The following is a 27,945-nucleotide window of genomic DNA, read 5'->3' as shown; positions in this document are numbered from 1 at the left end:
GCCATAATAATTACTTCCATTGCCATGGTAAAAGCCAATAAAAAAAACAGGGCATCCTGCCATTATTCCAATTTCTAGACATTGCCATGTAGTGGTGAATTTTGAAGTTGAAAAATTAAATTGCAAATCTCTGAAGTTTGTTATTTTCCTCAGTACTCTGAAAAAAATCAAATGCTGCCCACTGAAGCTCATGTGGTACTGAACCATATGCATTAGCTAAATCCAAGAATGTCATATGGAACTCCTTCCTCTCCTTTTTAGCTGTTTGAATCTGATGTGTTCTAAGCATCCTGGGAGACCTGGAATACCGGCTTTCTGCGCTGACTTGGGAGTGCAAAGACGAACACATGCCGTCCTCTGAAGTGTGTGATGTCAGCCGACTGCTTTACACACTGTGGATTCACCTTCCAGGAGCTACAGTGCCGGAGGACAACGCAGTTCCCGGACAGCTAACAGGCAAGGCCGCAGGTGCCTGGCCAGACTTCAGGGGTTGCTGGTGTGCAGTGAGCTGAGACACCCTTGCTGAACTAAGCTCCCCTCCCTCTCGTGACGCTCCGCTGCCCCCTGGGAACTCCTGTCCACAGTCGGCATGGAATTGACCAGATTTGAACCAGTGATGTCCAGGCTATAGGGCGCATCCTGCACTCACGCAGAGCACCTTTACTGGATGCGCCACTCGTGAGCCCCTGAATACTGGCTTTTTGTACTGAAAAGTGTCAATGAAGCAGTTCTTCAATAGGTAAGCTGACAATCTGAGCAACAATGCTGAAGAAAATCTTGCCTTCCATGTTTAACAGGGAAATAGGACAAAAACTGCTCGATACTAGAATCTTTTTCTTTGGTTATAAAGAACGCCTTTTCTTTTTTCACAGCTTGGTCTACTTTTTTTGGTATTCTGGTGGGTTGATAGGTGGGATGTCTGAAGGAATTGATTTTTAATCGGTGTGCGTTTCCTCTAGCTATCTCTCCAGCTCAGACTTAGTTGCGTTTAGTGTGTCAATTTTCTCCCTGGTGAATAACTTTTTTTTGCAGATTTGAATGGGTCTTTATAAAAGTTAGTTCTCCCATGCTCCTTTTTGCAGCGTTTCCGTAGGAGCTCAGCTCTGCGCAGTGTTGCAGCCTTGTCTTTTATGGTTCTTTTCTCTCTTATGCTGGTTCATCTGACTGGGTTCACAGGGATCATTAGGGTCATCGCTAGTTGTGTTTATGTCCTCCCCTCATCTGTGACAGGGTTGCTGATATTCTGCAAACTGTGGTATACTTCCTGTCGCTGAATTTCATTCAACTGACTTCATAAAAAGTACTGATCAATGCAAGGCCCTTGTCCCGTCTCCCTCAAGCATTTCATTCTCCCTTGATGAATCTTCAATCCCCTGACAATTGTCACTTTGCTCCAGCCACAGACACAAACCTGGAGCTCCTTGTCTTTGCTAACTGTGGATCTTGAGTTAGTCCTTTGCAAAATACTTTCCTTTCTCATATCCATTCTTTTCCTAAGTCATTAACCGTGTTGTCAAACCTTGAGTCATCTTCCGCCCCATCTCTCGCAGACGCTAGGGGTATTTTTCTCTTTAATTTCTTAGAAGCCTTGGGGGGGTGTCTTCAGCATCCTGTTCCATTTGAAAACACAGATCCTGCCAGCTAGGGTAGCCAACCCTTGCCAGCCCCAATGGGGTGTCTTTCCTCATGTCAGCTGTCTCTCCAGGCTGTCACAAGGTCTTTCCTTCATTGCCAGCTGCACTATTCACAACAGTTACTGGACGTATCCAGATCTTCTTGATTTCCATTACATGAGAGTAGATATTATCAGTTCATGCAGACTCAGCTCTCGCAAATATTAGTGCTAATCGGGGTCCTGTGAAACTAGCTGTATTAGTTTAAATTGTTTTGCACTGTATAAAAAGGTTACATTTTTTTCTTAAATATTCTATTCTTTTATACTAGATAGAATCCAGCTAAATTGTTGGTTTTATTAAACATTTCAGGGTGACAGAGGGGAGATTAAATAGCAGTATTGCATTTCTAAATTGGTCTGCTTTGCCTATAGTTTAGCGTGCACCTTTTTCCTCCAGGCCTGTGGGACAGGCTTGTTATTCAATGCGTTCCTATTCCATGTGCTCCTAATTTAATGTGTGTATTCTTTCCTACCCAGTGTGCAAAGGCCTGCTTTTTGCATGACGTCCTTTTCTCTGCCATTTACTTCCCTTGTTACGCTCACATTAAAGCAGCTTTTGCTGATGAGGATGGACGAGTAGGCCCTGGGAGTCTGCTCCTGGTGGAATCCTTGGCTGGTAAGCTCCCACATACTCTTTAGTAGCTGTGACCACTGTCTCCACTGTGGCTGCCTAAGCCTCTCTGCCAGTGTTTTATATATGACCTAGCAGCTAGTGGAGAATACCAAAAAGAGCCTACAAAACACAAACCACTGAACTGAAAGATTTCAGAATTAATGTTGCACATATCCATAATGTATTTTTTGCTGTTTTTTTAAATGTGAATTTTAGTGTAGAAGAGCCCTTTTTTTATTTGAATGTGTTTTTCCTTGTTCAGTGACAAATATGTACATAACAAAATTGCTGTTCGAAAGAGACACCACTGACTGCTGCCAAACCACAGTATCTTGGCCCTAACATACAGCCAAATGAATAAGTTTTAAAATTTTCAATGAGATTTTTGCATCTTTCATCTCACCATCTTGGTTTGGACGAAGCACAAGTTGAAAAAGTAATAAAAGTGGCGCAAGACATTTTTGGAGGAGATTTTTTAAAGTCTGAGCACAGACTGCCATGGTTTGGACTGATAGTAAAGTGAAAATTATTGCCGTATTGGTAATGGAGGATTTGCTCTGTTTGTTATTGATTGACTGCCAGTGTACATTTAAATCATCATTGTAAAACTATTGTGAGGATGTTGGCCATTAGTGAGCAATTGTGGAATGTGTGATTTTTGGTATGGTTGGTATTGTAGGGTACAGACTTGGATTAAATCAAGGATTGCATTCACAGATGTCTTCAAACCTTTCTGAGCGTGACAGCTGTAAATATTGTATTTTGGGATTTGCTTAGAACCTCCTGCCAATGCTTTACCTCCAGTCCACATTAGAAAACAGACATGTACTACTTATTCTATTCGAAGATATCTGTACGCTGCCGTCTAAGTTTTAACCACACGTGTTTTTTATTGTGTTGCTTTTATTGTATTTGCCCTTTTTTGTTTTCCAGGATCCCCTTGTAAGTGCTGCCTCTGTCTCAATATGTAAATCTCCTGGTTAAATAAACAAACCAATAATTTGGATAAAGGGACTGATGAAGAATTGTTCCAGTTGTTATAGGGGAGTTTGTCATGTGTTTACAGAATAGCTATGGTAACATATTTAACCAGTATCTATTAATATCTCTTGGCCGTCTGTACAGTAGTTCCCTTGCTCGCGATGGTATGGTAATGCCCTGTAATCGGGGAGTTCTATTGCTAGAAACCTTTTTTTTTTTTTTTTTTTTACTGTAAATGAAAAGCAGTAAAATGATGACTGATTTTTTTCCCTCAGGCATGCCTGCAGCCTCTTTGGTGACACCATCTGATGTTATCAAGACCATGTTACAAGTGGCCATTCCTGCTGGACCTCTTACACTGGAGTGATTTACTGCTTCCGCACGATTTTTCAAGAAGGCGGCCCGAGGGCTTTTTTGAGGTATGACAGTTGATGTGGATCATGCAGAAATGCAGATAAATGATAAACAGAAGTTCAGAAGTCAAAACTGAAGCTCTGCCTCTGCCCTTTCAAACAGTATTAACAGAGAGCATTTTAAACCCTGTGCGTTATGGGTTCTTGTTTTATTTGCTCTTGAAGCTTGTGTGTGCCGCTCCTCGCCCCAGTTCGATGTCACGCTGCTCACCTATGAGCTGCTTCAGAGATGATTCTCTGTTGATTTTGGGGGAAAATATGTGTTGAATGAAAAGGTTTATTTTAAAATAACTGCTATGTAGATTATGTAGTAGTAGTAGTAGTATTTTCCAAGTTTATATTTGATGCACCATTTTCCATGGTTGCAATTTATTTTTAGAAGTAGCAGTTTACATTTTTTTTTTTTTAGTAGTAGTAGCCTTTTTTCTTTTCTTTGCTCAATTGCTTTGGAGCTGACAAGCACCATTTGGTCTTCTGGCACTTACAAGCACCATTTGGTCAATGGATAGCTGTGTAACTGCCCTCGCCCTGCATGCCGTCAGCCTGGCTGTACGCTTCTAACCAGTCTCTGGCCCGCCCGCTCTCAATCTGGATACGCGCCTGCCCTGGACTGCCAGCTGTTGGCTTGGCTGCACACTTGGTCCCGGCTCGTACATGCCCTCTCTCAATCTGCATACATGCCCTCTGCTTGCACGCTACTCTGGATCGTTCTCTATGGCTTCAAACTATTTCTCTCCAGCATCTGCTCCACCATCTTCTGGCCTCTCCTCACATGCCCAATGAAGCAATCAAAACTGTTAACCAAATTGCTGCCCAGCTCTTCCAAGGGGTACAGGATACAGGATTCAGTGATGGATAGTAAGGTCATGTTCTGTTTCTTCAGTCCACCACTTTGTTAAGGATCCTTGGAGTGATATTGTATTGCACATGTTCAGTGGATGATCAAGCGAGATTGGCTACATTTAATTCTGTATTCTCAATTTTGTCTGTGTGGTGAGGCAGAGGCACAAGGAAGAGGGTTATCGATTTATATCAGATATCCTGATGGTTCTTCCTCCTCTATCGTTTTATTTGTGGGAATATGCAACATTTCCACACATGCAATGCTGGTTACCGTCCACTCACCTCACCAAATGCTGGACCGGAACATTCATTCTTGTTTGTCCTGCAGTAGTCGTTTTATGATTTTGAAAGACTGGGCACAGCTGGGGGGAGTGTAAAAACAATAGCATGGTTTCTTTCCATTCTAATTATGCACAGACCCTGTAAAATAATTCTTGTTATCCATTTTTTGTTTATAATTAAAACCCTTTCAAGTTGTATTTTTTTCAGAGAAAAAAAGTGCTTTGAACCTAACATGAACTTCCAAGCAACACAGCAAGTTCTGAAACATACTTGACCCCCCCCTCCCCCCCAGCTAAAACTAAAGCCTGTCAATAATGCCAAACACTGCAAGCATATGAAATGAGAAGTTGAAAAACGTGTGTTAAAACTGAAAAGTTGCTATTATGTCATTGCTGATATAAGTAAACGTTTCTTTTGTTTCTTTTTAATTAGTCACTACTGAATTATTGACATTCCTGTCTGATTCATATACTGTGTGTTGATTTGTTGTTTATGTAGGTTAATGCAGACTATATTCCTTACATTATAGTGTTCTGTACCACAAATTACATATAAATACATCCTGGTTCAAAGTAATTCAGATATAAAACCTGTACAATCATTTACCGAGTCAGTAACCATACAGCAGAGTTATGAAATTGTATTATATAAATAAATACTTAAAACCTACATTTTCTATGAAGGGTTGTCGTTTTCACTCGAAGTGTACGAAATAAAGTGAGTATATGTTATAGCATTGTGAAATGTCATATGCCACAAATGTTGTAATAGGTTGATATACAGTGACACTTTATTTGAGTTATGGTCCAAGTACGATACATTAATAGGCACATAACCAAAACAAGCCCTTTCCAAGCATTCACATTTATACAGGTAAACAAGGGATATAGGCAGCAAGAAAGTTTTCAATACCTCCAACTGTATAACTTTAATTGGGTAAACGTGAGTATAGCTGATATTATTTGATTGCTTTCCAATAAATAAGTTTCATGCAGTGCAATAAATAAAAACATCAATGTGCATACAGTATCCACATTTACAATGTAAGATACCAGTGTGAAACACCGCATCTAAAGGTGCTGGCTCTGTCCCATACAGGGTAGCTACCACATCTGAATATCATCACGGTCAGCCTCATATGGATTTAATAGTGCCATGGCAGTATTGCCTGTGAATACAAGTTATTAAACACAGTTACTAAAGGAAAAGGGCAAACAGCTAGCAGTTGAACCGGATCGTTTGACTTGGCTATAAACTGTCAAACACTCGATCAGAAGGGGTTTGCTTTCACAAAATGAATACAGTACAGAACCACTTTAAAGGTATGACAGTTTTGACAAAAGCAGGCTGGAAACAACCACTGGCTTAATAAACCCGGTGCAGCATTTGCAGCTTGACACTTAACATGGTCCTGATGAACGTGGAGCAGGCTTCTCGCAGTTGACTAGTTTGACAGTTCTACAGCTCCTTCCTCTTCAGCATCAGCTCTATTTGCGCGGATCTCCACCAGGGTCCTGGCGAAACGAGTCCAGTCCTCAGCGTGGGGGACTGCAAGCTGTAAGGAGAGAAACGCAGGCTTTATAACACCTACCTGAGAGTTCATACCATTGGCAAAACAAATTGTAGACCACGTGTGTTATATATTTTTGTTGAGTTTGTTGCTTAACCTGCTTTTATCAGTTGGTGGATTACATTTTCCTTTTTGAATCAATAAAGATTTTTCATTTGTATCTGATTTATCTCCCAATGGTGTATACTAGTACATTTTACCAGCAATTTGTCAACAACCAGTTAACATGTTTATAACGTTGCAGAATCCCCGTTTCGTGATTTGTAATCCTGATTAAACCTACTTTTTGAATAACACAGACACACCTCAAAAAGTACACAAATGTGGTCTGCATCCAAAGACAGAGAAAAATTGACAAACTAGCTCTGCGTCTACACCGTAGTGCTGTGCTCACTACAAGATAAGGACCCTTTTTTTGTGCAATGCAAAATATAAATCCTTAAAAACTTCATAGCTCTGAACAATCAAACTCGATTTAATGTTACATATTTTGTTATGAACAGAGAAAAATAATTTTGTAACAGGAAAATAAAACTTAAAAGGCCAACAAGAACCTACTGTTTAAAATGTACAATTCTGTGTAAGCCTGGACATTAAAAAGAAAATCAATGTACTGTCTCTACTAATTTTTAGATTACAGGATCCACCTACTGTGGTTTTGCTGGAGACTTCAGCAGCTTGCAGCGTAAACCCCTGTAGATTTACGTTATAATTAGATTTATTTTGTAATTAAAAAATAAATATTCAAGATTTCTCAGCCTTTCACTTACAGTACCTTTTGAATACACATAAAATCATGAAATATTGAGGACAGTGAAATATTCAAGTGTCTTCTACAGTATTGTAAATATGTAATATGCTGTTAACATACTGTAGCCTAACTGAATTATTGAACTGTACTCAAATGAGGGATAGTAGACCATGAAGAAGGCTGTTAACTTGCAACTCATAACATGAATGTACTTGTGATTGATACCGTGGCCATAGAGGATGTGATGTGACTACATTCTGGGTAAGCAAAGCTCTACGCAGATAGACTATAAGCCCTTTTAAAGGGCTTAATGTTTATAAGCCATTGTCAAATCCTTCATCTGTTCCATGTTGGTTTGTCTGACTGGAGTACCACCACTTTACTGTTGATGCATACAGTCGTATACGCAATTATTGGAACCAAAAACACATTTCTGGAAGTTTAACAAACAATCTTTGTAAAAAAAATTAATTAAATTTAATTTAAAAAGCACTAAGCAATTTCAAATATTTGTTGATGACAAAAGTATCAGCACCTTTACATTAAAAGTCTGTAGAAAATTATATAAAACTAATTAAAAAATAAATGAATTGTTTGAAAACTATTACACAGTAACTAAGCTGCCTTATAAAGCCAACGTCAGTTGAAGAAGAATATTTTGGAAACACAGCAGATGTTGGTCAAGACAAAGGAGTTGGATTCACATTCAAGAAAAGCACTCGTAGCAAACTACAACAAAGGAAATGGCTACAAAACATGGAATGGCTACAAAATATGGAATACTAAAATACACAATCAGCAATAATCAAGAAGTACCACAGAGCAAATGAAACTGAAATGCTTGAAAGAAGTGAACATCCAAAGAAAATTACGGTACAGCAGGTATGAGAATCGTCCAAGCACCTAAACAAATAAAATCCAAGCCTAAAAGCCAAGGGCTTAAAGAAAGATTTAGAAGCATCAGGCATAATAGTACAAACAGTACAAAGGCACCTGAACACAGAAGAGTTGTATGAACACCACTTTTAAAGGACATTCATAAAACAAACCTTCTAAAATTTACCAAGAAATATGAACAGGAATCTGAGCATTCTTTAACAATATTCTCTGGTCCAATGAGACTAAAATAGAACTTTTCCTCAAAAGTGGACCACAGTATTTTTGGAGAAAACCGTATACCTACACGTAAACATGGAGGTGGCTCGATCATGATATGAGAGTGTTTTAGCGGTTCAGAGTCTGGAGACATTCATGTGATTGAATTAAGCCACGTATCATAACATCTGCTTAGAGGCTGATTGGCAGACAGTTTATCTGCCAACACGAAAACCACCCAAAGCATTAAATACTAAAGCAGGGGTTATTAAAATCAGATTTAAAAGGAAGCTCTTTCCGGTTATTGTAAAGAATATACATATGTATTGCATTTTTTCATAGCTAATAGTTGACAATAGCCTAATACAAGTATAATGATTGCTACTTTGTTAAAACTCTTTAAACTGGAATCAAGAATGAAATCTTGCACATATATATAATATATGTACTATACATGACATATATATATATATATATATATATATTATATATATATATGTATGTATATGATATATGATATATGTATATAGGTAGGTATAGGGTATGTATGTGTTGTATTATATGTATGTATTTACATATATATATATATATAATATATTATATATATATATATATATATATATATATATATATATCTATAATATAATATATATAACTTGGAGTTTATACCACACAAGTAGAATCATCAGTGGGAGAGGGCATAATTATATAAAAATTCAAAGAGGGCATCTCAAGTATTTCACCACTAACATAGAGGGATTTCAAGCATAACTAATATGTTGTCTCTGTGTGGTACCGATCCTTGCAAATGAAAGAAATGAACTAGACTTTGTTCCACACTCAGCACATATATAAGCAGTATGACATGGCAATGTGGAACAGTATCAGTGACATTAAGAAGAGCTGGGGGGCATTGCGTTGTCCTCCGACGCTATAGTTCTGAGGTGACTGCATGGTGAGCCTGCAGTGTGTAAAGAAGCGGACGCTTAACGGCACACGTTTCAGAGCACAGCGTGTGTTCGTCTTCACCGCTCTCGAGTCAGCGCAGGGGTGCTAGCGGTGAGCTGAGTCTAAATAATAATTGGACATTCTAAATTGGGAGAAAATAATAAAAATAACTGGTAACGACTAAATAAAAAAATTTAAAAAGAACCACCTGGGGGACGTATTTGATATTGACAAAACTATACAGCCAATACAAAAAGCCTTATGAGATTAATTACTTAAAACTACGATATGAAACAACAGTAAGCAGACACATGTTTCAGCTAATGCCTCCTGATGATTTATCTCCTGCATGTCTGATGACTGAAATGTGTATATATTCTGTATAACATCCCAAAGGAAAATGACAAACCAGTTTTGCAAGTACTGGTGTGTAGCAGAGATGAAAGGAGCCCATGGAAAATGGTTCCTTTAAAATGTAGGATATACAAAGTTTGCTACCAATATGCCTCCTGACAGACTGCAGTTTTTTTTTTATCCCCCACAATGCTACAACATCAAATCCTTTAACTTTAGTGGCTTAATTGATGACCGCCCATGATCATTAACCCTAAACCACACTTTAAAGCAGTCAGACTCCAATTATACTGCAAAAAACTAAAATTAGAATATCTTAAAAAAAACCACAATGAAATAAACCCAGTCAAAGGAGCCAGCTCTACCAAGATGTGGAAGTTCATTCTGCAGTTAGAAATCCTGGCACACATGGTAATATTGTACACTCCAGACTTACGTAAGGGTAAAGGTTCGACTGTTACAATGATGTTTTCAGTAGAACAATTAAAAACACTTCTATTATAATATAGCTATTTATCATTCAAGCAATACAATATGTTGTGCTGTCAAAGAAGCTCTTAGCTTGTGTGTGTAATATTGTACAGCATTACATGTGTTCCTTTACCTTTCAAACATCTGCGGTGTAAATTTGTTTCTGGGTTGTTGTTTTTTTATAGGTGCTTATACATTTTTCAGGGTTAAAATTTAAACATGTGCAACATGATTATTATAATTGTCAGTTTATGTTATGTTGTTATTATTTTATGCCAACTGAATACCTACCTAAAAGTAGATTTTTTCAAAAGAAATAAGGGACTATCTTAAGATTTTATTTGGCATTATTAGTTATAGTAGCAGATCAGGCTATTCCTGAACACATTATATCCTATAAAAAAAGGTTTTACAATATTGTCCATCAATTAAAATGTCTTTAACATGTCTGATTCATAATAAAAATGAAGATTATGCATGTGAAAGACACCACACATTTTCAAAGAGTAATTACAACAGATGACACAATACACCTGTGTTTATTTCTTTATATAGCGCCTTTGATAGTGGACCACCATCACAAAGCACTTTACAAGATTAGGGTGTGTGAACTATGCATCAACTGCAGAGTCACTTACAACAAAGTCTCACTCAAAAGACATGGCACAAGGAGGGTGAGTAACTTGCTCAGGGTCACACAATGGCTGAATCAGTTGGGATTTGAACAAGGGATGGCTTGGTTACAAGCCTGTTTCTTTAACCACTGGACCACACAGCCTCCTATAACATTTTTTATTTTATTTTTTTTACCTCGCCAACATCGTAGATCCAGACTCGACCCTCCGAATCCCCGACTGCCACCTCTTTACCTGTTGCTGCCCACCGGACCCGGTTCAGAGCAGAGGCCCCCTCAATTGTCACACTGGCAGTTGGCACCTATTAAACACATAACAAGAATCCATCATGTAAAAGTAATTGTAGCAGCAAATAAAACAATTATATAAATCTAACCCATTTTGTATTTCCATTAGCTACATATGTCTTAAATGTAGAGTGTTGAAAGAAATGCATGTTATAGAAAACATTTCAAAACAGACATCTAGTACTACGCTAAGTCTCAGTTCGCTTTCCTTGCCTTCCAGGAAGTTTGTCACTGCTTTACTTCCTCGGTTATTTCACGCCAGCAGTGTCTTCTGGGTCAAAGCATTATACTGGCTGAAGGTATGTAAGTCGACAGGGGAAGCAGCTGATTGGTTATTGTCAGGAAAGAAGCCAGTGATGACAAATGCACCCTCCAAGAGAAATTACCCAGGAAGTGCAAGACAGTCCAAAAGCAGCTTGCAAATAGAGATTTCTTTAACCTGATGTAGTACTGGATATCATGTTTCAAAATGGAAATACGTGTTTTCTTAAAACTGCACATTTGAGACTATATATATATATATATATATATATATATATATATATATATATATATATATATAATGAATGGATGTGCATGGCAGAGAAAATTGTTTGCCATGTTCTTTTGAATATGCTTTACCATATGCTGCTGGTCTTTACAATGCTTGCCTATGCTTAATCAGATTTGCTTTGCTCTTACTATGGGAAAGTCTTATTTGGGCATCAAGTTGCCTCATGGCAGTATTGTGCTGCAGTGATGATATTTAACTTTCTGTTGCTGTGTAGTTAAAAAAAAAATAGAGTTTTAAGGTTTCCTTGACAGCTCAAGTAGGAATCACTGTGGAGATTATCACTCAGTTATCTAACCTGTTGGAAGAAAAGACAACACAAAAGTCTTAAAAGATCCTCCCAAACTGCTGAAATATGATTTGTAAACATCTTTTCCAGACATTATCGCAGCATGGAGAAATCCATATCACAGGTGGAAGCAGAGCCAGCTGCCTAGGCCCCGACCCTTTAGGGGGCCCTGCGCTCAAACGGACTGCCGTGAGATTTAATTTGTTTGTTAAATGCTCAGGGGTCAGGGTACCTCATACAGTGCAAGTAACATTAAATTATGCCACCGGTAGACATGTTTTGTTAATATGTCAAACATTTGGGCTGCTCGAAGGTCTGCCGTCTTAGGCTTCTTAATACAGCAATTTTGATGTTGAGTGTGTGTGTGTGTGTGTATATATATATATATATATATATATATATATATATATATATATATATATATATATATATATACACACACACAGAGATCAGTTTCTAATGCCGTTCATCACTTTTATTAGATTTTTTGTTTTACCTAGTAAAATACAATAATCTAATGATGATAATGACAAAAATACTACAAATATAGGTGTGATTAGATATGGGGTACATTAGACGCAGATTAGAGGTGACAGCTTAATTGAAGAAAAAAGAAAACATGATGTGAATCTCTCAGAACAGCACTGGTGATTTCAACAGGACGTGGATTTAAAACACCTAACCACAATCAATATTAGGAATCACGTCTTTTTTTTTTTTTTTTTTTTACTTGTGCATGAGAGAAAAGGTCTCGCAAATCATCTGAACACAAACTGAAAGCATGCAATTTCGAATTCCGTTAAGAAGCATTATGGTGAATGCTATGTTAATGACAAAAGGCTGCATGCTGTGAACATTGCAGCTTGTTTCTCATAAAGGAGGTTTTAACAAGTCAAAGACATCCTTTAACTCTCTGTTCCATAGACACTGCAGTAATCAAAGTGGTTCCCTTTTTGTGAAGAGAACAGCTTGTGCAGCTATGAATGAGCCGAAGCGTGTCCTCGGTAGGTGTTCCACACATAAAACTAGATTAACTGTTGGCTGATTAATAGGCTGTACTGTAGGTACCTGGAACACGGAAGGGGTAGTGCAAAGTTTTCACGTGTTTATTCAACTAGTTTTTGAAAAATAAATAACTTTAGTTCAGTGACTAGATATAAATAAGATCACAACGTATAGCGAGTTAAAAACAATTTCAGCTTTTTTGTAAGATTTTGGTCTTCTGTCCTCCACACAACAAAAATGCAGTGCTCAAACAATCCTGAGTTTTAAGTTAAGCTTTTAAAGCATGAACAGTAAAGAAACACTTTCCAATTTTTTGGGAACCATCTTACGCTCCATAGTATGACATGTTTCCAGGGACCCTCTATCTGGAGAAGCTGCTCACAGCAACAGAAGCAGCCTGTCATTCAAATACTGCCACCTTGTCAGAGAAGGAGAATGGCACTTGGGTTAGCTTTTCTCTAATTACAATCATGTTTGTTATAAACATTTGCAAAAGATTTATTACGAGGTGTGTTTTCAAGATTTGTGGTCCTGATCACAGTTCAGGCTAAATAAAATATAAAAGACACACACTAGTCAAAAAAATAACCAAATAAATAAATACAATTCTGTTCTATTTCTTATACAGAAAGATACTTTTAGAGCTGTTTTTGTTGGTTGTTATTTAAATAATGTAAACATGTGTTTGTAAGTCTTTGTTTCTATTATTACAACAACGTTACTATAACATAAAAAATGAATGAATGAATGAGTGAATGAATGAATGAATGGCCTATGCAAAATGCTGGAGGGACAGTTCGGAATGACCAGGCCCCTGGTTAAGAAAAGGTCACGGGATGACAACCAAGCACTGATTCTGACCTCAGCTCACAACAGCTCTGGGAAAAGAGTGAGAATAATAGGTACATCTATTGACTTGAATTGAGGTCCACCTGCTGCTACCTGACCAGAAAGAAAAGCAATACTAATTCCAGGTCTCCAGCCAAAAATTAAACATACCACTGGGTACAACAGAGCTGCCCAATGCAGTTCATAATGCCAAAAAAGTACTGAAAGCTATTTCAAGTGATCTGAGGAGATAGGAAACAGCACGGCAAGATCCAATACATCTTCCAGGTATTGTTATAACGTATATGGATGTACTGGTCTTTAATAAGTGTCTAAAAGTTACCAGTTGAATGATCATTAGTTAGTTTAAAAGGATCATCACAATGAAGGCAACAAAAAAAAACAAATGTTATATTGAGGAGGAATGTGAAGGCAGCCAACCCTCCTTGCATCCCTCCAAAAGTGTCCAAAAGCCTTCTCTTTCAAGCAGTACAGTGCCAGCCATGTTAGCAGCAGTCTCTTCTTGCCTGACCACACTGTTATTTATAGCCGACATGTTTGATTTTCAAAAGAGGAGGAGTGCCTTCAAGTGGTTTCGAATTTACTGGAGAGACTACAGCATTGCCTTGTCACCCCATCGTTTTTAAATGAGACTTGTAAACATGTACTGTATTAGCACTAAACTGCCAATTACTGTCAAGTGAATTGTTTTCATATACTGGTAAATTATTATATAATATAAATGCCATGGGCTGCTGAATTTATTTTCCAGAGTGATAATAATCCCTTTAAAATGAAATACTGTGCATAAGATTTCTGTACTACAGAAGCAGAAGAACAACACAGTCACATTTTAAAAGTCAAGCCATGCTGTCATTGGAATAAGCATGTGCAGTATAGAAATAAACCACAGCACAGGCTATGTAGGAGGGCACTGTGTGCACACCTATGGAATTAAACAATACACATTGGCAATATAACACATTATTGTTTTTTCTCTGATGCCTAATGGTCCATACAATTACCTTATGATGCACTCATTGTGTTAAATGTAGTGAGAGTACTGAATCAATCAATTAAGCATTGCCAGCACACCTCAGGTAACAAACAGACCTCAGGGTTTGTGAGCACTCACCTCCGTGTCATTGTTCAGGTTCCAGAGATCCAAACGGCCCATTCCATCCACACAGGCAAAGACTGCAGGATGCACCGGGGACCACATGACGTCATAGACATAGTCGGCATTGTCTTCAAAGGAGGCGAGAGGTTTGTTGTGCTGTAAGGCGGGGAGACCATTAAGACTTTGTGGCGCTAGTGCAGCCTAGGGCTGTCTGGCAAGTCTAATTAAAAACTTTGCACATTTGCTAAATGTCATAAAACCCTGGAGATGAAAGCCCTGCAAGGTGTACTGTAACTTTAATGTAACAGCTGTTTAGAGAGCCAACTAAATAAAGGAGAGAGAGCGAGAGAGAGAGAGACACCCAAGAATATCAGAATACTGTTCAACAAATTTCAGACAGGTAAAAGAAGCATACATTTAGGACAGCTTGCCCCACTGATGCAAATTGCTATTCAACCTGAAAAGAATGATGACATCTCTATAATATGTGATTAATAGTCAGTGAATGGAATGTGCTAAGGATTCTGCATCACAGCAGACACAGACTGCCATCTAGAGAGGCATTTTGCACTGAACAGACTAGTTTGCTCTTTGTATAGGGCTTAGAATTAAACTCACCTGCTTTGAGAAATCAGAAACTTTGAACTGTTAATTGTTTCTACAATACCCCTGTTTTTGTATTAATAAATAAAGTGCCATGACTGCATGCATGCAAACATGACAACCAAATGAAGAACATCCGCAACAGCTAGAAATCGCAGTGCAGATTTTTCCAATGTTACGGTTAGGGTTAGGGTTAGGGTTAGGGTTACTGGAGGTGTGTGTAGAACAGCAGGCCTTGTCTGGAGACACTAGGATGACTACATCTTCTTCAAAGGAAGGGAATTTTTTTGGTTGAGTTTGATAACTGAACCAAACAACACGGGCTGATAACAAGTCTGGGGGTTTACTGTGAACTATAACGTCTAGCTCGGAGAACAGGAAGAAAGAAGAATATGTTAAGGCAGACGTCTGCACATTACGGGCATCAGCAAGTCAGCCGGTTAGCTTTGAGGGTATGCATAAACTATGCAACTGGTTACCGTTTAAGTGTTACTGGCCCGCTGGTTTTTAGTTACTCTTCCTAGTAGGTTTGGGATTCCTTCTTGAAGGCAAAGGAGCAAGTCCTGAAGGGGTTATCTGTTCATTTACAGCTTGAATGACTTTCTAAATACCCCAAATACTAACAGTTGCTCCAAACTGGGCACAAGCTGCAGAACATTGGGTTACCTAAGTGATATAGATAATAGTTGCTATCACACACCCAATAACATACAAACTGTCATATACAATAATGTTTTCTCTGTACAACAGGTGTGTAGCCGATTGAGTAACTAAAACATTAAGTCGGCTGTGAGGGTATAACACAATCTATTTGAAATGGCTGCAGGGTTTTAGAATAGCTGTTTTATGACAAGATGATCTGTGCTATCTATAGCGATATTACAATGCGGTACTGTTATATGGTTAGCGTGCCAGCTGTAACTAATGCTAAACTTCATGCTAAATGTTGTGTGTAACAAGAAACTGTATATAAATATACTTGCTGTTTTATATGTAGAATAAGATCAATTGGTCTGAGAGGTTACCACAGTTTTTAGCTACATGTTGTATGCATTAGAACAAGTGCTGATACATGATATATCCCCATACATCATCACCGTAGCAACTTTACTATTCTAATCCCTTGGTCTCAATCTTAAAATACAAGACCTTGCTATTTTCTGCCATAACCTTGAGTTTGATCCACCCTACAAATACCACAATCTGTTTTATTTTTGGTGGAAAAAGGCCAGACCTCTGTCTCCAAGGCTAAAGGGCAGAGACAGAGAATTGTGCCTGAGCAAGCAGCTCCGCCCTCCTATCAGTGTGGGTTTGAATCTCTGACAAGAACTCAACGCTCCTTCCTTCCTCTTCACACTGGACACAGTTCACTGCTGGTAGCCAAGCCACAAGCATGTACATATAAACACATAATCACACAACCAATATCTCCTCCTGCATCAACAAAATAAAACCCTTCCTTTGGTTTATAGGAATTAGAGCCACACATTAATGATGCATTTATCACAGACGTTTCTATATCAAATGAGAATTCAAATAAAACCTTGACTTTAAAATAGGTAACTGACTGAAAATTGACTTATACTGGGGAGGTGCCATTCCAACAAAGATATATTGCACAGAAATATATTGCACAGTTTTCAGATTTGCTGGCAAAGTTCATTAATGCAAGTTAAAACAATACAAACTTTTTAAAATTCTGAAACATTTATTCAGTAACATAACTAAGAACTATTTTAATTCAAATTAAATCTGCATCACCTGACAAACTGCATTAAGCTGTATTCTTTCTCTACCTTCAATTGTAAACTGTTCCCTGTCACATCCAGACTTTCTCACCTAGTCATTTTCGCTTGGAATGAGGGTGACAAGAGGTGGGGGGGTCTGTTTGTTAAATAAAATTGAAACCTTTCAAACTGTAAGTTTCAGTACAAAAGTCTTTGAATGGATCCACCTCAGCATATAAACAATATTTGTTTCCAAATAAAAAACTCCAGTTTGAATATATGACTGTGGTTGATGCCTCATGTTTACGTTTTCACTACTGTTTGGTAAGTTCTACGATTCTGTATTGTATGCGATTTCTAAACAATTTACAGTGCAATGCTCCACAGCAAAGGGGCAGTGAAAAAGTCACCTTTTCTATTTTGACAAATGTAATGAGGCAAGCCAGATTTTTAAATTTTTTAGTAACCAGGATATTTCATTTATGATATGTTCTTATAAATATTTGCCTTGTGACGTTTTTGAGATTAAATGAACAAGCTAAGCATTTCCCCACATCTTATAATTGGCTATTGCAGCCTCTGCCCTATATTTAAATTAGTGTTGACAGTATTAATTGCAAATGACCCTGTTTTAACTAATCCTTAAACATTTTTATTCTACCTGCAAACAACTTGCACAAACTACAGACTTTTTTGCACTGCAATGTTCGGTATTCACTATTTTGTATAACTTTAAAGCCTTTACAACGTGTCTTACCTTTGTGGTCCACAATTTGACGGTCCAGTCAAATGATGAAGTGACAAAAAGATGGGAGAAGTCAATGGGGCCGACTGCCATATGACAGTTGATGCCAGTAACAGGACCCTGGTGACCTTCAAACATTTCACCAATACCAGCCTTACTAAAAAAAAAAAAAAAAAAAAAAAAAGAAGGAGGAATATGTTACAAATGTGCACACTGTAAAAAAAAAAAAGCACTGGCCTGTGCATACCAGATTAACCCCCCCATGTGTTAACTAGACCTGGGGCTTCTTTCTATACACCAGTACAATGTCGGTAGCAGACTATATGATAGAAGTAGCATTTCAAACAAAAGAAATAGAAAGTGGTGTGTTAAATCACTTAAAGCCATATATTTCGTCTCAGCTATGAATAATTATTACACAAAAGCGATTGCAAGAATACATGTTTTCATTCTGCTGCGTGTTAATGTATTTTCATATATTGGGGAATGGGAACAGTTTTAGTTGTTATGCAGCATGTTTTTATTTTATTAAAGAATATGCACATCTCATGATACCACTTTTTAAAAATATATTTTCTAATATTAAAGCATTGAGGATATTTTTTTATGAAAACAAATTTGCCTACTCCTAAATTGAAACAAAATGCACAGTTTCCAGTAAAGGATAAAAACAGCTTTGTTTATACATTTTTGTATTATCTTAATTGTTGCTGACTCATGTGAGCAATGCAGGAAATTTAACAGCAGAGCAATGGGGTGGAGGCCACTACATTCCCTACTTGATCTGTTTACCGATTGCAATTAATACTTTTTTGGTTGGATTTTACTTTGTAATTCTTCTCTCTAGTATAGCATTGTTGTTTTTTTTTTTTTTTTTTTTTACTCAAACATGCATGTTAAAGATGGTGAATTGTAATTTACTTTACCGAAGCAACATTACATGACCTTGCTAAATGTTACTTTAATGTACCAAACAATCATTGATAGAATTCCCTTGTTACTGTTAAAAGAGGTGCAGTGCACCACAGGGACAATGGGGCATGGGAACTAACTGATGTCTCCATGGAGATTTTGAAACAGGATCTTCTCCAGTCAGCAGGTCCTCATTTACAGCTAACTACTATGCTGATTCCAATTTGCCTAAATCTCAAACCCAAGGATCCTAGGTAGAACAATTAGGGTGAATAGTTTGGAATTGTGTGGCTCTCAGTCTGCAGTAACAAAACCATCATGCCTTCATTTATAAATATCAACAAAACAAGAAATGTATGGTTTTGTAATGGGAAACAGAACATTTACTGACTTTCTTTTTTATGTTTATCCTCCATGATCAGCTGTTAATAACGAGAATATCGTTTGGCAATGTGTCTAGGTTACTGTTGCTGTAAAGAAAACTTCAAACTATGAAAATGTCACGTACAGAGAGCAGTTTGAATCCTTACCTGCCATGACGACATGCCGTGTAAACTGCACCTTCCTCACTCCCAACCACGTAGTTGTTCACATCTCCTGTTGGAAAGGCCATGCCAGTCACAGCCACAGGCTTGGACTTGTTGTACACTAGCTCCATGCTCTCCTGGTAACATCAGACATTTTAAAGATTAGTGTTTTATTGTATTATGGGCATCAAGCTATTTTATAAGAACAGGCCATAAACTGATAATGTTCACGTCCAATGTGGATTTCTTTCAACCCGCATCTGTTTGTCCTTTCAATCAGCTTCATTTTTTTTTTTTTTTAATCTAGACAAATGTTCATCCTTCTCTATGTCAACAGTGATGGCTTTTATCCTACTTTCTTGATATTTTGTCAAAGTTTTGAGCTTCTTCCTAACTTCACACTGTGTCTCTCATTGCATACTCTCTAAAAGTTAAAAAGATCACGGATGTAGATATTCTTACGGTATGACAAAAAACAGAACTGGATATATTTATAAAGAAATAGAACAACACACTGATTTGAATGCATATTTTACACCTGAGCAAAAACTTTCTGCTCAATATGAAACCCATTTTTTTCATGACATAAATCTCATTACCATGCACAGAGAGAAAAATACAGAGAAGAAATGGAGAAAATAGGGAAGTAGTTTAAAGCGGTAAATGGAATAGATTTTTGTTATCAGAAATGTAATTTGATAGATGTTGTCTAAAACAAGACCCCACTGTTATGCTATTAACTACAGTGGCATACTGTGTTAAAGGAAAGTGATTTGGACTGTCTGAAGGCATCTCAATTTGTACAGAAATCAAAACTCCATTTAAGATTTTGCTTGAAAAAAAATGAAAGAAAGAAATAAAAATCTACCTGCGGCTGGGAGAGCATATCCAAGTTCCACGAACACATTTTGCCATCTGTGGAGACTGTAATAAGATTGTTTGCGTTCTGAGTCCCAACCACATTTACGCAATACACTGGGTGCTTTGGAGACAAAAATACAGATAGTATTAGTCTTTTTAACAACCTACTTTAGACCTTTGGTTAGCATTGTGTTAACCACAATCAAACTGGCACTTAACAGTTATGCTGTAAAGTTAAGCTGTAGCATAGATAATGAGTAAATAGGTGTTATGGCCTGATAAAGTCACTTAAAACTGCAGAGTAGTTCTCCAATTGCTATTTTCAAAAGTCCAGATCTGATTTCTGTGTTGGAATTCAAAAACTGTAAAAGGTATCTCATGACAAAGAGAAATACATACATACACAAACAAACACACCACATGCCACCTCATGTTATTCATTTATGTTTTATACATTACTTTGACATAAACAATGCTTTAAAGTAACAGCAACATTCACGCTAGCCTCCTTTTTTATGTCTTGAATATGTTTTTTGTTCAGCCGATAATGGACTAGTTATAATGTTTTCTAGTTTAATACAGAATACAGTATAACTGTTTTTTTTTTGTTGTCATTTGGTTTGTTTGCTAAACAATCAGTAAGTCGCCCTTGGATAATATATACCAAGGACATGTCTACAAAACCATATGGATATTACCCATCATTTCAGCACTGTATAACCAAATATAATGACATGACTAACAGAATATCAAAATGTCACTTTAGAATGTTACAGCAGCACACAATATCTAGGTTGCCAAGGACTACCACTGCATCTCAACCTCCCTACTTATCTCATACATTCATTCCATTTCTAGACATGAATAATTACTGTCAGCAAATGGATTTGTACTGTACATGAACAATATAAGTTATGCAATGCCAATTTAATGTTTTACCGTCAAAGGAAATACTTAAGGATGGCAGGTCATTATTACAGAATTGTGCATGTTTTTCACATAGTTACATAAGTACTATTATAGCCATATACAAGTCAATTAGTTGCAGCTTCAGCACCAAGGACTATTATCATTTAAGAATACACCTTTGCTTCTCCTTACAGTGTGAGCAGCAGCAGACAGAGGCGTTCGCTGTACCGGGGTTCTTCTGTGACTGCGGTTATCCCACAGAACGATCTGCCCTGAGTATGTGCCACCAACAACCAGGTTTGGGTGAAATCGAGCGAAGCAGACTGACATTACAGAAGACTGAAAAAAAACAAAAAAAAAACAGAGAAAATCATAATTATGTTTTTGAAAATCAGAAGGGTTGCAGGATTGGGGTTTTGCACTGACTAACTACCAAATCATATACATATTATTTATTTGTAATGTCTCTTTTTTAAAGTGTCTTTATTTTCAGACACTTTTAAAAACTATTTAAAAATAAAAGAAAAATACCAAACAGAGAAGAAAAATACTTCATATGTTTTTCTTTTCCCCTTTTTTTCATTCTCAAAAACCTGGTGGTTTAAACATTTTGGAAAACAAACAGAACTCGTTATACACTTAATGAATTGGAAAAACCATGCAGAATTTAACCTTGAACGATAAAAGTCTAGTAGCATCATGTAAGCTAAATAAATAAGGGAAAGATGTTTGATGGACAATCCAAAAACACATAAAACTGAATGACTGATTAAATACCCAGAACAATATCTCTAAATGCTCTTAATATATTAACTTTATGGGCAACAGTGTGGATAACATTCTACTACACTACTGAGTATCTATAGCAAAGCAAACGTGCTACTTTAAATGTGTGTGGGTGGTCTTGGGTAGACTTGACATTAAATGAAAAAATATTTGTCAGGGAATTGTTTTAACATACCCACGATTTGTGTTTTTACTGTGACAGTTATTGTGCAAAGGAAAAAAAAAAACTAAACAAGAATTCCTTATCTCCAAAACAGACATGCATCTACCGCATAGTGAGACATTAGATTTGTTTAGATGACCAATCAGGTTTTGAATAATTGACTGGTATCTGTATGACTGATGAATAATGTTAATGATCCAAAAAACATGTATAAATCAAGACATTACAACTGGAGTCACCTATATTCCACACATTAGGCCCTTATATTTTGTCCATGGAAATACATTTTACACATAGTGCTGCAAAACCATTATGATCAGGTGTCGTAACTTAGTCCAGCTGGTCTGAGCCTTTATCATCCAAAACAACGATAATGCCAAGGCTAAAACACATTACCATGATTGTAAGCTTGTGGTCGAATAGCAAATATATAGTAGTTTTAAGTAGATTACAGGTGTTCTATATCAATGAAAAAAAAAAAAAAAAAAAAACAATATTTCAGTTCTTGAACTAACCACATGCCCACATTATGCAAGATTTTATTTGCAGTTAAAACGGTGTATTTTATGGATTGGCTAATTCTTATAAAATGACTGTGAAACCTAATATTGTGTTGCTTGAAACATATTATACACAGATTTTATTTAAAATGGAAAGCAGTCTTTGTGGTCTTGATTCAACAACAAAAAGTAGATTTCAAAAGTCTCTGCTTTAAGAGCATCCAGTTATTGTTTTTTTAAAAGTCTGGCACAAACATAAAGGCTAAACCAAGAAACAAACAAACGACTGTCTTTAAAAAAAAATAATACAAAAAAGTTGGCACTGTTAGTGCTGTATCATTAAAACCAACCTGGTCTGCTATAAGCTGTGGAAGAAACCCACAATAATTTTTGAAGCTGCAAATGATTTATAGTTTCTACCACTGCAAGAAAATGCTAGCAGGCAGGTCTAAAGCTGTGCTAAAGTGTTATCATTTTATTTATTTTCTATACCCAAGGTACTCTAATGAAATGTACTAAATATGGGGCCAAGAGGTAGCCATCAAGACCACTGGCTCTTGCCAGCCCCTGATCCTTTGCGCACCACAACCAGGTCTCATCCAAAACCTTAATCCAGTAAGCTCAATGACAACCTCTAATTTCCCTCCTTTGCTTAACCACTTAAGACTGTACTTTTTGGCTGTTTTAATCCTACAGTTGCTCACTTGGGGTGCTTCTGTATCCTCCAGCCCCTTTGCATGTGGAGGTAGTTGGTTCTAGGAATGCCAGAGACAGTGTAGCAGGGATCTTACAGGTTAAGGTTGTTTAGTAATGGAATTGTCCAGAACTAGCCACCAGGCTCCTCTTTTTCGTTCTGCCACACTTCTCAGGCAATCAACTTCTTCCTCCACTGCCACTGTATTTTGACAGTTTACACGCGATTTGACTTGTGGTGGCACCAAATTAACAATGTTGTTCTAATGCTCAATGAAGGCCATTACAAGCCTTTCTATTATTGTACTTCTTAGTCATTGACAACAGGCAGTTGCAGCTTGTATTTACTGAATAGGCCCAGGAAGTGTGGCTGTCAGACATAAATGTGGATTTATGAGCTCCCCTCCACTGCAGTAATGTGGACTTCATATACTGTCACTTGTCACAGTAGACTGGGAGGCATGACAAACTCAAGACACAGCAGCTTGTGTTTACCTGTTGAATTGCTATCACTGAAGTTCCACAGCCATTAGGCTTCTTGCAAACTTAATCCAGAATGTAACACTGCACTGTATCTTACATTTTCCCTGCTGGCTGCCAGGTTCCTGTACCTCTTGGGCATGAATATCTTCCAGTTTTCCACGGAATGTCTAGTAGTCATTATGGTAAACTAACCTATGCAACCCTTAGCACTCATGATAAGTACTTCAAATGCCAATGTTAAAGAGGCAAAGTGAGCCACCAGTAGCAATACCAGCTTCCAAGCGTGCAATCCTATCATGTAGCCTTTGATTTGGAGGTGATTATCTTGAAGACCATAAATGTTATGCTAAATGCCCTCCAGAAGAAAGTCATGACATTGCCAGATGTTTAAAGGAGGCTCAAACAGAATGACTAACAAACACAGAACAATGAGACTGTTATAAATGGTTTCTGGTACAACAGAAGAACAGTGTCATGTTTGTATACAATTAAAGTAGGAACAAATGCCTTTAAAGAATAATATTGCCTTTAAAAAGTATAAAATAATACTGCATATGCAATCTAATACCATCCCATGCTGCAGTGATTTACTCTCTAATAAAAAAGGATATTACTGTCAGTGGAGTCATATTAACTTTTACATGTAATGGATGAGCATCTGGTTTTCTAAACTGCTAAAACTGATGCCACAGATGATATTCCAACCAACATATTCCCCTAATTCTAATATATTCTGACAGAATTTTCAGTAGAGAATATATAACATTTATTGTGGGTATGAAGCAATTTTATAGGTTACACACATCAATCAACTACATGAGTGGATATAAAACAGAATAATATTATCCATTAATTTAGGTCAACACCATTCCCCCAACTAAAAATAACGTAAACCTCTCTCTAAACTAAACATAACATTATTAGAAGTAAGAACCATTGTGTTGCAAATAATCCCACAGACATTGTATAATGTACATTTGAAAGCATTACCTCATACAGTAGTTTTGCTTTATGTATATATATAAAAAAAATCAATTATACTAATCTGATTTTGGTAAAATTAACTAATTAGATTTTGGCACAATTCACAAAAAGGCGCTGTGACAGAGAGGATCTTTTTGCTGATTCTTGAACAAATTTGTGCAGCTGGGACACGTAACAGGAGACTGAGCAAGTAGGCTCGACTAGTGCTGAGATACTCGGGAGGTCCAGATTGGCTGGGCGGTGTCCCTGGGAAACCTGCACGCAGCTCAAGAAGCGTCTGGCTACAGCTCGATGCACCGCTATGCTACACAGACCAGAGCTTTGTTTACATTGAGGAGAGCGTCCGCTCCACAGGACAACTACTACGGAACCCTTCATCTGCAAGACGGTGCCTGGGAAAACTTTGCTCATCCAGGAGCGCTGCAACGACCTGGAGTCACTTCGAGGTCGGGACATAGTTTAGGGGATGTGGATCCCAACCAGTATAGAGAGGGTTTCGTAGTGTAGTACGTTCCTGGATCAGTTTGCTGTTTTTATTCTGCATTGCCACATCAAGTTACGCTGTGGTAACTGTTTTCATTTAGATTATGTTATCCATGGACCACAGTTGAAACACCCAAAATTAAGCTGCAAGTACAAACCCCATTTGAATGAAATCAGATTTTATTACTGATCAATTGGATACATTTTTAAAAGTGACAACAGACAAAAAGAAGGAGATGTGATACCTTTTACTGGACTAACTAACAGTGAAGCAAAGTTTTAAGAAATAGACAATGAACTAATTCTGTGTTGTCGTGTACCTGAACAATAACATTAATTAAATATACTTATATACAGTAGGACAATATTCTGTTGAAATAGATGGGCCCTGGTTTTAAAGAATCAAACAGGACAAAGATAACTTCATCTTTACAATAAAAAACAATAATTTAAACCTATTTGTCAGATAAGGAAATACACAGAGATGTGAAGTCCCCCCCCAAACTAACTCACGTTTTTCAGCATCCATGATCAGAACCATATGCTTGGAATGGTTTTCCAATGGCACCCCTTTCACAACACTCTGTGGATTTTGTCACTATTTGTGGTTTTGGCAAACTGAAAGTAATACCACATTTCCCTTTCATGAAAAAAACACCATGCGTACAACCAGCTCTTCAGCCTTCAAAGTCTTAAACAAACCCCTTCATGTTTTTCACTGCTTATTTAAAACAGGGAATGACAATTAATGTGCTTGCATTTAAAATTAAAATACAAGTATATGTATTTTACTGTCTAATTTAATAACTTAAATATAAATACTAAAAAAGGTAAACACACAAGGTCAGATTCTGACCATTTTTTTTTTTAAATGGGAATAAAATTGAAAAGGTCATGGAACGTGAGATAACTTTCAGGCACATGCTACCAATTACTGTATAATTTAAAACAGAATTTAATTTAAAATAATTTTGAAAATAAAATCCATACAGTTGTTGAGATGGTGTGCTGAACACAGTAACACATAACATGCCAGGATTTCATCATTGTCATTCATTCAATTGGGCTGGGGGCACATTTCAAACGTTTTCAATCTGGAGGTCAGTTATTAATCAGTCATTTCATGTGGCAAAGCTTCATCAGATTAGATCAAGTCAATGCCTATCTCCCTCATATAACAAATATAGTTAAATGAGGCTAAACCTTTACATGTATTTTAATGAAATACACTCATTCTATGATTTAAATCAAAATGAGGAGCCTCCATTGAGAAACAACAGAAAAGGTGGCCCTCTTAGGTTCCTAGATTCAGAAACGTGTTATCAATAGCTTGTTATAGGTCTTTCTTTATCCTTAGCCATGCCACTTTGTACTCTATCAATCAGACTAGCACCTATCCAACAAATCAGAATACCATAATTCTGATAATATATCGAGTACAACTGTGTATTAAGCGCACCATGTTTATAACACACTTCAAGTTTGCTACTTGTGGCTGGGCTATTCCCCAATTAGGTAATTGGTGTTGACTGGGGAGTGGCCACATGTATATAAGGAAGGAGAAATCTTTTGTCTGGGGAGGGAGTTTAGATGAGTTTGGAATTGTGTTTGTGGGACAACTAGGGCTCCTTGGTGCAGAGCTTGTGGGGAGTTTGGGCATCTCCGAGATGTGTGCCCATATGAAAACTTGCAGTTCATGGAGGCCTTCACGAAGGATGAGGTGGAGTCAGCTGAGGAATAGCTCTGCTTTAAGCTCTTAAAAACGTCAGCCTCTCAAATGTCGAAGATGGACCCAACTCATCCCCAGAGGCCTGAACACCTTCCTCATCTGCCTCAAGGACCAAGGTTGGTGCCTTGCCTGCAGGGAGTTTGGACACTCCATGGCTTGCTGCTCCCTCCAAGAGGAACAACTGCCTGCAGTATTACCGAAGGGAGGGATAACCATTCCCGATGGTGAGCAGGGGAGCTGTCTCCAGTGCCCAATAAAGCCATAGCTATCTCCAACGCCCGAGAACGGCGAGAAGTATCCAGCGCCCAAGAAGCCATAGCCATCTCCAGCGCCCAAGAAGGGGGAGCCGTCTCCAGCGTCCCTGCAGTATCTGAAGAAGAGGTCCTATCCTGTGAGGGAAGTGCAACGGCCACACCACCCTCAGTAGCAGCTGCAGATGCTGCTAAGGGTTGCACAGCGGAAGCCTGCACGTCGGAGAGTTCAGGGCCTGCACATCCAGAAAATCCAGGGCCTGCATATCAGGACAGTCCACAGCCTGCACGTGCAGTGGGTCCACAGCCTGCAAGTCTGGAGGTTCTTATTATTCTGGTGGTGAATATTTAACTGTAGATATATCAACCAATGATGAAAGACAAAGGCCATACCAGCAACCAGCAATATTGAGCGGTTAAAGGCACAACTATTCTGATGGATTGTGGAAGCCACTAAAGAAGGTTCCAGTAAGAAAAAAAAGTGCAGAAACCTAAGACTAATATGAAAAGCATAATCTCCCTCACATTCATTTTTATTGGCATTCCGAATCCTGTTACCCTGCAAAAGCAAAACAGAAACAGTATTTTGTATAAGCACATGCTATAATGGGTCCATAGTGGCAGCAGCCAAGACAAATGGCTGATTTGGTTGAAGTCAGATTTTATTATATAAAAATTAATTAATTAATTAATTAATTAAAAACCTCATAGAAGCTATTGTAAGTCAAATTCCTTTCAAAACAATAGCCATTCAGAGCACCTCTCGCACAGTATTTATATATATAAAAAAAAAAAAATCCTGTTTGTAATACAAAATTTTATAAAACATATTTAATCTTTAAGATTTTGTTTTATTTAGAAGTCGTGACTTATAATAAG

At 37.6% G+C, this 27,945-nt stretch overlaps 1 protein-coding gene and 1 pseudogene across 10 annotated transcripts in view; one reads left to right on the top strand and one right to left on the bottom strand.

The window, feature by feature from the left end:
* Positions 1–5,088, top strand: part of LOC121314000 — a 47,059-nt pseudogene extending 41,971 nt beyond the window's left edge.
* Positions 5,089–5,583: 495 nt separating this feature from the next.
* LOC121315037 (cytoplasmic dynein 1 intermediate chain 1) overlaps positions 5,584–27,945 on the bottom strand; it is a 76,619-nt gene continuing 54,257 nt past the window's right edge. For all 10 annotated transcript variants that reach the window (XM_041248912.1, XM_041248918.1, XM_041248914.1 and 7 more), the window contains 7 exons: positions 21,187–21,333; positions 20,093–20,206; positions 19,228–19,361; positions 17,798–17,942; positions 14,726–14,866; positions 10,807–10,932; positions 5,584–6,362 (listed from right to left, as the gene is read on the bottom strand). In XM_041248912.1, coding sequence (XP_041104846.1) covers positions 6,252–6,362; positions 10,807–10,932; positions 14,726–14,866; positions 17,798–17,942; positions 19,228–19,361; positions 20,093–20,206; positions 21,187–21,333 — 918 coding nt within the window. In that variant the 3' untranslated portion in view covers positions 5,584–6,251. The remainder of the gene's footprint in view (positions 6,363–10,806; positions 10,933–14,725; positions 14,867–17,797; positions 17,943–19,227; positions 19,362–20,092; positions 20,207–21,186; positions 21,334–27,945) is intronic.

This window comes from Polyodon spathula, chromosome 4, assembly GCF_017654505.1.
Source record: "Polyodon spathula isolate WHYD16114869_AA chromosome 4, ASM1765450v1, whole genome shotgun sequence".
In the NCBI taxonomy this organism is placed as follows: domain Eukaryota; kingdom Metazoa; phylum Chordata; class Actinopteri; order Acipenseriformes; family Polyodontidae; genus Polyodon; species Polyodon spathula.
Note: the sequence above shows the minus strand (reverse complement) of the source record. Positions and strands in the feature narration are given on the sequence as shown.